The sequence below is a fragment of the Melanerpes formicivorus genome, unplaced genomic scaffold (assembly GCF_026170545.1).
Source record: "Melanerpes formicivorus ecotype bairdi unplaced genomic scaffold, bMelFor1.0.p_v2 SCAF_58, whole genome shotgun sequence".
Taxonomy (NCBI): domain Eukaryota; kingdom Metazoa; phylum Chordata; class Aves; order Piciformes; family Picidae; genus Melanerpes; species Melanerpes formicivorus.
The window spans coordinates 285,906-296,069 of record NW_027142410.1 but is presented as its reverse complement, the minus strand read 5'-3'; the positions used below and the strand labels follow the sequence as shown (position 1 = coordinate 296,069).

The 10,164-nt window shown below is 43.5% G+C and overlaps 1 protein-coding gene across 1 annotated transcript in view; it reads right to left on the bottom strand.

Annotated features, from left to right (window-relative positions):
* Nucleotides 1-10,164, bottom strand: part of LOC137452740 (cytosolic phospholipase A2 epsilon-like) — a 39,822-nt gene that overhangs the window by 14,417 nt on the left and 15,241 nt on the right. Inside the window, exons 6-12 of the mRNA XM_068161391.1 lie at nucleotides 9,175-9,215; nucleotides 8,033-8,075; nucleotides 7,296-7,353; nucleotides 6,650-6,816; nucleotides 6,445-6,531; nucleotides 5,011-5,048; nucleotides 1,549-1,696 (exon numbers count right to left, since the gene is read on the bottom strand). Coding sequence (XP_068017492.1) covers nucleotides 1,549-1,696; nucleotides 5,011-5,048; nucleotides 6,445-6,531; nucleotides 6,650-6,816; nucleotides 7,296-7,353; nucleotides 8,033-8,075; nucleotides 9,175-9,215 — 582 coding nt within the window. The remainder of the gene's footprint in view (nucleotides 1-1,548; nucleotides 1,697-5,010; nucleotides 5,049-6,444; nucleotides 6,532-6,649; nucleotides 6,817-7,295; nucleotides 7,354-8,032; nucleotides 8,076-9,174; nucleotides 9,216-10,164) is intronic.

The following is a 10,164-nucleotide window of genomic DNA, read 5'->3' as shown; positions in this document are numbered from 1 at the left end:
ACGAAGTGACTTTAAAATAAATGGTATTTTTTATATATAACAATGTGAATGAGAAATATTAATGTACAATCCATGATACTAATAATTCATACTAATAGATAATCAAATTGTACTCATTTTAAGTAGTTTTGAAACTGCAGGGAGGGGAAGTGATTACAAGAAGCACTCAGAGACATTTATAGAATAGAATAGAATAGAATAAACCAGGTTGGAAGAGACCTTCAAGATCATCGCGTCCAACCTATCACCCAACACCACCCAATCAACTAACCCATGCAACCAATCACCCTACCCAGTCTCCTCCTGAACACCTCCAGTGACGGCGACTCCACCACCTCCCTGGGCAGCCCATTCCAATGGGCAATCACTCTCTCTGTGTAAAACTTCCTCCTGACCTCCAGCCTGAACTTCCCCTGGCGCAGCCTGAGACTGTGTCCTCTTGTTCTGGTGCTGGCTGCCTGGGAGAAGAGACCAACCTCTGCCTGTTTACAACCCCCCTTCAGGTAGTTGTAGAGAGTGATAAGGTCACCCCTGAGTCTCCTCCTCTCCAGGCTGAGCAGCCCCAGCTCCCTCAGCCTCTCCTCACAGGGCTTGTGTTCCAAACCCCTCACCAACTTTGTTGCTCTTCTGGACTCGTTCCAGCAAGTCAACCTCCTTCCTAAACTGAGGGGCCCAGAACTGGACACAGGACTCAAGGTGTGGCCTAACCAGTGCAGTGTACAGAGGCAGAATGACCTCCCTGCTCCTGCTGGCCACACTGTTCTTAATGCAGGCCAGGATGCCATTGGCCCTCTTGGCTGCCTGGGCACACTGCAGGCTCATGTTCAGCCTACCATCAACCAGTACCCCCAGGTCCCTCTCTGCCTGGCTGTTCTCAGCCACTCTGACCCCAGCCTGTAGCACTGCATGGGGTTGTTGTGGCCAATGTGCAGAACCTGGCACTTGGATGCGTTAAATCTCATGCCGTTGGACTCTGCCCATCTGTCCAGCCTGTCGAGGTCTCTCTGCAAAGCCTCTCTACCCTCTAGCAGATCAACTCCTGTCCCCAGCTTGGTGTCATCAGCAAATTTACTGATGATAGACTCAATGCCCTCATCCAGCTCATCAATAAAGATGTTAAAGAGGATGGGGCCCAGCACTGATCCCTGGGGGACTCCACTACTCACTGGCCGCCAGCTGGATGTGACACCATTCACCACCATGCTAAGCTTATGCTAAGCTTTCATAAAGTTACAAAATTGGAACAAGGGAAGAAATGTTTTGCTAATGTATTTAAGAGGCACACAAGGCAGCGATAGCACAGGATGGCAGGGATGAACACATCTCAAATCTGATAAGTTCCAGATTGACTGTCATGAGGGATGTAATTACTGCCACTAGTGTTTCTTGCAATAACAAACCCTGGCAGCAGAAGCAATTATAGTTAAGAGACATGGACAAGCTGGTACTTGTGCAAGATACATGGGGCCCATTTTGCTGACCAGTCATCTGCAAGAGTACACCAAGGCACGAGAAATTCAAGTTCTAACCCCGCCAACTTGCACGTACTTCAAAATCCTGCAGATCCTGTTGTAGGTGAAAAACATCTTTCAGGGCACTTGCTACATATTTCCTTCTTTTGCCCAGGAAAGTCATCTCCTCGGAACACAAGTCAAACCCAAAGCGCATGTCCAGGTCTCGTTGGCATGAGCAATTACTGAGATAAAAAACAAGCACATATTTTACCTATTAACACACCCATATCAATCTTAGAGCGTCAATCAGAGATAGTCTGCAGCACCTTTCCCTTCAGATAAGGCAATGCAATGCGGCAGGAGCATGAGAGAACATTCTGACTATTTTTAAAAGCAGCTTTCTGAAATTAGTAAACTTAACCAGTGGCATTATACCCCCAGTGTCTGGTGACAGGAGGCAAGGGGAAGGCTTAAAGCTCATCAGCGAGGTTTCAAATAGAAGGCAGAATACAGAACTAACCAGGTTGGAAAAGACCTTCAAGATCATCAAGTCCAACCTATCATCCAACACCATCCAATCAACTAAACCATGGCACTAAATGCCTCATCCGGTCTCTTTTTAAACACTTCCAGGGCTGGTGACTCTACCACTTCCCTGGGCAGCCCATTCCAATGGGCAATCACTCTCTCTATGAAGAATTTCTTCCTAACATCCAGCCTAAACCTCCCTTGGTGCAGCTTGAGACTTTGTCCCCTTTTTCTGGTGCTGGGTGCCTGGGAGAAGAGACCAACTCCCACCTGGCTACAACCTCCCTTCAGGTAGTTGTAGATGGCAATAAAGTCCCCCCATGGGCCTCCTTCTCTTCAGGCTAAGCAACCCCAGCTCCCTCAAGCTCTCCTCATAGGGCTTGTGTTCCAAACCCTTCCCCAGCTTTGTTGCCTTTCTCTGGACACATTCCAGCAAGTCAACATCTTTCCTAAACTGAGGGGCCCAGATTGGATACTGGGAAAGAGCTCTTCACTGTAAGGGTGGCCAAACACTGGAAGAAGCTCAGCAGGGAAACGGTCATGGGCCCCAGCCCATGGATGACTCTCAGGTATCTGGTTTAACTTTTAGGTTTCTATCTATGGAGTCCGGAGCGGCACTTGAAGATCCTCATGATCCTTGTGTGTCCTTTCCAATTCAGGACATTGACTAATTGATGAAGAAACACTGACAAAGAAATAATCCTCAGCATTTACAAATGAACAGAAGATTTAAATGAATATTCTAAAACTAAAAGAATTGCAAGTTTAGAAAATACTTCTGAATGATTAAAAGTGAGTGCATTGGTTCCCATTTCAGGGGGTTCCCCTCTTTCCCCCCTCCTCACCTCCCTTCTAAATAAACCCCAATTTTCAAACGGTCTTCCCGGCGTGAAGGCAAAGACTGGTTTTGAGGACCGGGAGTGGGAGCACATCTCCCTCTAGTGGCTAGAATCGCCTGGGGAGAAGCCCATCGACCCTCCTGACAGGCGCACTTGGCCCTATGACCCTCTTCACCGGAGGAATATCCTCGTTGACACCCAGCCCCCGGATGGAAGGAGATGGGGCACTCAGTTTAGTTGGGCAGGATTTTACCCCACTGCTCTGAACTGCCAGCACACTGCACAGGCTGTCTCCAGGTCAGTGCTGGTGGTTGTATTTCATGTCAGCCTTGGCCGCAGAATTGTAAAGCATAATATTCCTCAAAGGAAGATTTCATTTGCACTGATTTTGAAATTAAGTCAGTCAGTCCTTACACCTCCACTATTGTAGCTTATTTCCCTGGATATTTGTGCTTCTCCACTCAGTAACCTCTCTCCTGTCTTTTCCTGTCCTGTGCCTACAAGAGATCAAAGAGTAAAATGTCTGGCATCATGTCTTCTGGCCAGAGCTACCCAAGAACTCCTTGGCTAGCCAGCTAGCCCTGCCAGGCATTGCAAAATGGCAGGGGTTTGCTTTATCTTTCAGAGGCAGAACCTCTCTATTCTACTGAGGGAATGGAATGGAATGGAATGGAATGGAATGGAATGGAATGGAATGGAATGGAATAGAATAGAATAGAATAGAATAGAATAGAATAGAATAGAATAGAATAGAATAGAATAGAATAGAATAGAATAGAATAGAATAGAATAGAATAGAATAGAATAGAATAGAATAGAATAATCAAGTCCAACCTATCATCCAACACTATCTAATCAACTAAACCATGGCAGCAAGTGCCCCATCCAATCTCTTCCTAAACACCTCCAGTGATGGTGACTCCACCACCTCCCAGGGCAGCCCATTCCAATGGCAAATCACTCTTTCTGTGAAGAACTTCTTCCTAACGTCCAGACTAAACCTCCCTGGGTGCAGCTTGAGACTGTGTCCTCTTGTTCTGGTGCTGGATTCCTGGGAGAAGAGACCAACCCCCACCTGGCTACAACCTCTCTTAAGGTAGTTGTAGAGAGCAATAAGGTCTCCCCTGAGCCTCCTCTCGTCCAGTCTAAGCAACCCCAGCTCCCTCAGCCTCTCCTCATAGGGCTTGTGTTCCAAACCCCTCCTCAGCCTCATTGCCCTTCTCTGGACACATTCCAGCAAGTCAACATCTTTCCTAAACTGAGTGACCCAGAACTGGACACAGTACTCAAGGTGTGGCCTAACCAGTGCTGAGTCCAGGGGCATAATGACTTTCCTGTTCCTAAATTCAGCCAAATTATTACAACTGTACAAATTATTACAAAGACACACAAAAGGAATTGAGTTAGGTAGAGCTGCAAAAGCCAGTTTCCACTCTAAATAAAAATACAAGAAACTGTTTTTAAAGTTCTCTGAAAGTAAAATATATAAGTGGGAACCATTTTTTCCTGTCCTGGAATAGTGCTGGGTTCCTATTTTCCACTGATCACTTGCCTTTATAAAGTGAATGACAGAATTTGTTTGAATTCAGAATTAAGTTATTTTTCTCTTATATTTCCTTATCACACACACACAAAAGATCAGTTCCCCATGTTCTGTGTGTTATATACAGCTATGGATAACACAAATGTCTAGTGGTGAGTATTAAAGAGTACCTCTGTGGAAATTGAACTGCTAGCCACACTGTCTACCTTATTTTCTACTTGACGTGCAGTGTAATTGTGCTTAACAGAATTCAGGGGTTATCTCTACTGAACACTGAGACTTAAGAAAAATATAAGTGTTCATCATTTCTGATCACATTTGATGTTTCATCTTGTCTATTCTGAGTTTTTAGTCAGCTCTGCTCTTCTTGTGAATTTCAGGACTGATATTGATCAAAAAAACAGATTCTGCAGTCATAGTGGAAGGGATCACGCTGAAATAAATAGTTGTTTATGAACATTTCTTGATTTAAGCCAAATATTCCAAGGGACAATGATGCATAATATAATGTACATGCATTCTATGTTATATTAAAAACACAATCTAGCCTTCAGACTGAATATGCCTGCTTGTGTCAGTTTCATCCAGCTTAAACAATATCAAGATCAATATCCTAGGTCTTTAAGAATAGAAGGAGATCTCTTACCAGCTTTGTGCTGTCACATTCAAGTCAAATCTTTTCTCCTGGAAAAGAAGAAAATATGCTATAATTTAATTTTTTTCCTACGTTTAAAATGTTGTATTTTCCTTTTCTGTCTTGGTGTTAGAGCTTGACTTAATCCCCAGCATAGCCTGGCAATGGCCAATATCTGAGATCTGGGCATATATTTCCAAAAGCATTCACTTAATCCTTAGTGGAACATCTCTACCCACAGATCCCAAATGCTTCCAGGCTGCAGAAACCATTAGCAATCTTGGTAAAGGACATTCTTGAGACCCATGCAGCAGGTTTCATTTCCTGTGTTAGTCATAAGCTTTCTGCAGCATCCTGAAATACCATTTTCTGGATGTTTCCCACTCTTTATGCTCTAACTCAGAGATCTTTGACATCCTGGCCACAGTCTGACAGTGAAGAGACTATAAATCTGAGTTTGCTTCTGCCAAGGCTTCATCCTGTCTTAAAATTGTTATTGCAACCTTCATATTAACTGCAAAAGGCCCTCTGTTCTGAGGACTGGAACAGAAATCTCACATTCTCCTATTTCTTCTCAACATAACAACTAATATTTGAACAAGATTGTCTCTAATAATCTGGACATTTGAAGATGTTTCTTAGCAGAAACAAACATTTTTATAGCAAGGGTCCTTTTCTTCTATAATTTGCTTCAATATTATACAGATCATACATAGAATCATAGAATCAATAAGGTTAGAAAAGACCTCAAAGATCATCAAGTCCAACCTGTCACTTAAGACCTCATGACTATTAAACCATGGCACCAAATGCCATGTCCAATCCCCTCTTGAACACCTCCACTGGGGAAGGGGACTCCACCACCTCCCTGGGCAGCCCATTCCAATGGCTAACAACTCTCTCTGTGAAGAACTTTCTCCTCATGTCCAGCCTACACTTCCCCTGGTGCGGCTTGAGACTCTGTCCTCTTATTCTGGTGCTCTGGTGCTGGTTGCAATTTTTCAAGCAATATTTGCATTATGTTCTTCAAAATCCATACATTTTGTCTAATGTTTTCAATACATTTTAATATATTGTCCTTTGCAACACATGGTTTACTAAGGGCAAGTTTATCTACTTTTTCCTAACTTGCATCCAAGGAGTAACTTTCAGTTTGGACTCTAAGCAAAGGAGGGGTCAGTGCTTTGGGTAAACAGAGAGACATGTAATGAAGGAAAAACCCCTTTTATGACATCCTTGTTACTCTCTGTATGCATTACTGGCACCTAATGGAAACTAACACAGGGCAACCTGCTTCTGTAGAGAAACACAGCTGCTATTTGTTTAAGGTCTGAGAAAAATATCAGAATACTACTGAAGCTCCTATCAGACACCTGGGGTGATATTATGGAGAATGCTTTCCACTTGAATGACCTTTTGTTTGCAACAGGTGGAAGCGATGCTCACCTCTGCAATGGTTGTTTTCCTTCCCATGGGAAGCGAATTCAGCATCACCACTGGGGAACCCGTCTCTGTACTGTACTTACAGGACCACTGGGAAAAGAATATGCTTTAGGACAAAATCAGCAATGGGTTTGCCCTCTTCCCCCTCCTCCCACTTTCTAAGGAGGCACTCATGGTCAGTTCATCATGAAGGCCACTTCCAACATACAGGGTGATAGCGCCTCTTCTTTGGCAACATGACATCCAGCGTTGGCTCTGCATACTTGATATAGTGGAACTTGGTGGGACCTGCTGGGGTAGCCACTCCGTCGGGGCCCAGCGTGATATCCTGAGTCCCCTCAAAGGAGCCCTTCACAGTGAGAGAAAGCTCTTTCTCTAAAAAAAAATCAGAGCAAACGTTGTGAGAAATGCCACCACAATTTAACCTGAAAATTGTGGTGGCTTGATTAAAGGTTGGGTGCAGATAGCAGAGCTGTAGAGTTTAGACCACAGGTTTGTCAACTCAGCCTCCTGCAGCCACAACTCAGCCAGGAAGGCACTCTGAAGGGAGCACTGGCAGAGAAAGGAAGGGAGCAACAAAGGTGCAGTTTTCATAGATGGGGCTGTGAATGTGCTCACTGTTACACAGAACTGGGGTTTCAACTTTAATACTGTCTCTTAGACTTTATTCACATATATCTAGAGTGTGAGACACAATCATGGAAGTCTATACCAACCTAATTTGTTTATTTGATGTTAACTGTACTTAATACTGTAAATACTGCTTATGCCTCTAACACACTGTATGAAAGGGGCATCCTCTCATCAGTAAGGTTGCAATTATTACTAAACAGATAACAAAGCAATAACCTTACTTGATTTTTGCTGCTTCTTTTCTTCCACTTCAACTTCCAAGCAGCAAAGTTCACGACACTGTGAAAGGCAGAGAATAATAATCTGTCAGAATGCTTGTCACATCCCAACCTCATGACAGGGAACTAGGAATCACTCAGTTTTGGGCAGTCTGAAGTTTCTGAAGTGCCTAATTCTTTGACATTCTGGGCTTTTATGCAGCAAGTCACTGACTAAGAAAAATGAAAAGATTTGGAGAGAGTTGTAGAGCATCTTCCAGTGACAAGGACATATGATTTGGCATAGCAAGAGAAAGATACAAATAAAGGGAAGAAAATCAGGAGTATTTCCAAAGGGGTTCCTTTCTTCTGTCACATAATGTAATTATGGTATGTAAATATGTAGTACTGAGCTTACCCACCAAGCATGGCTCATCTCACAGGGGATGATTACCAGCAAGTGGTTTCACAATCTTTTTACCACCATGCTTTGACAAAGAGCAATCAATTGTTTGAAGGAGTACCAGTACCAGAGAAAAGCTCCCTGTGTGGTGTGTCAGAATATAGGGAAAATGGGAAATAATGGGATATCACCATTGAGTATGGCAATAAAATATCCCATTCTCAAAGTATCTTAACAGAAAAGAGGGAAGAAAGAGAAAGAGCAGGCCTAATGGCTTCTGTAACTCCCACCCTCCTTTACCCTTTTTATTAATGAAACAGAGAAAAATTGGGGGTGGGGGGTGGGGAATGACACATACCACCAGGACTCCATTGGTAGCAATGGATTCATGAGGACCAGAACTGGAAAACAAAAACAAAACAAAAAAACCACATGGATTTTTTTAAACTAAATATTTGGCCACTCATCCTTGTCCAGGCTGTTCCCCTTTCTCCCCACTTAGAATGATGGCCAGAGGGACCCCGGCAGGTATGTAACAAGCTCATCTCCTTGCTTACTTGGGCTGCGCATTGCTCTGAGGGAACCAGAGCTGAGCAGTGTGCATCATATTTACTGATTTTCAATGCAATCTCCTTATCACCTAAGATGGAATCTCTGGTTAGGCAGTCATATTCTTCTCCTCACCATAACACCTAAAGTACATGTATCTCAGCAGTAAAATGCCAATGCACCAGTATATCCCTGTTGGGAAGCCTACTTCTGTGTATTTGCTGCTATGCAAATGCAATCAGAGGGGCACAGAGCAGTGGGTATCATGCAGAAAAAATAAAGATTTCCAAATCATTCAGGTGAGCTTAGATGTTGGGGAATTACTTGAATTCTTGTCTTGGCTCCCCACTAATATGAAGGCTGACCTTATGCTGGTTGCTTCATTTCTGTCATGCCATAGTTACCTTGTGGCAACACAGAGACAAAAAGTATTGGATGGCAGGCTGCCCTGTACTAGAACTTCCAACACATTGTCATTGTGCTGGTCAGAAAGGAAACAGAATTGCTGTGACCAAAACAGTGCTGCAAGGGAAGATCGAACGAGTTAGACGTGCACTAGAAACCTAACCAACATGGCTCAGCATTAGAAGTCTAATGCACACGATGAAACAGTTATGGAAAGATTAATAGGCATGCATGCACACAGAAGCACATGGACACACACTCAGAAGGTCTTCTGACATGCTCCCAGGAAGACAAATCCAACATTGTGGATAGAAGAGACAATGCTGGGAAGCAAGTTTTTGAACTAACCTACGGAACAAGCTGACTTGGGGGATCAGCTGAGTGTCCGAAACTGCAGTAATAATGTAGGAGAAGTCATCTGGCAATTTTTGTTTTGCTTTGCTTTTTTTTTTACATAAATCCCAGAAAGTGTGACTTCTGCTGCTATTTCTTTGGTTTAGCATTGAATAACTGTTGCATTTTAAAAATAATCTGCACATCACTTACGCGGCCTCCAATTTGAATTCAACTTCTAGCTCCTCCTTGGACTGAAAGCAAGAGCAAAAACAAACCCCAAAAATTAAATGAAGTAGCTACATAATGTTTTCTCCCTTTTCTAAACCCCAGGTCCCTGATATGCAATATTGAAATAACTGGCTACAGGTCACTGCCTAGGATAAATATTTCAGGCCAGAGGTGTGAAAAAAAAGCATTTCCAACTAGGGAGTTCAATGATTCCTTCCTGACCCCCTTCCTTCTTCAAGGTACCATCATAACAGCTTGTACAAAAGTACAGCTGATGCAGAAGGGCAATTTGTAACTTGTTTTGTCTTCTGAATTCTACCTTTTCCCCCCTAACCATTCCTGGCTCTGTCCTGCCATGACTTCCTGTCCTTGCTATTAGCTTGGAAGTTAAATACTTTCCACCCATCACTTTAACATAATAACCAAAGAGTGGTACTATCAAGTGATTCAGAGTTACAGTTATGCAACTCCCTGCAAGGCAGTGTTGATATGCACGAGATGGTTGTAAGTGACCTAGTTTGCATACCAGAAACAACCTTCCCATGGTAGCAAGGAGTTGCACATAGGATATTTCACTGATCTCATCTACAGATCTCAAAGGGAATCAAGACTCTTGTTTCCCCAATTTATAGAGGGGAAACTGAGAAATAATCATCCAGGACTCCAAACCCACACTAATTCTGAGAGAGAGGTCAGCAGGCTCAGCCCTACCTGAGCTATCACTGCAGAGGACAGTGGTGGGATGCACACAGGGACTACTCCAGAATTCCTTTTAGGGTAAAAGAAGGTGCCATCAAAGGGGCAGGGAGTAGTCATTATGAATTGCATGAGGGAAAAAAATTATAGATTGTTCACCCTGTAAGAGCTGTGCAGCTTTAGTGCTGCTCAGAGATAGCTCACAGTCAGATCCCTCCCCTACCTACCACACTGTCTCAGTCATATGCTCTAAATACTGGGAAGAGGAACTCAGGC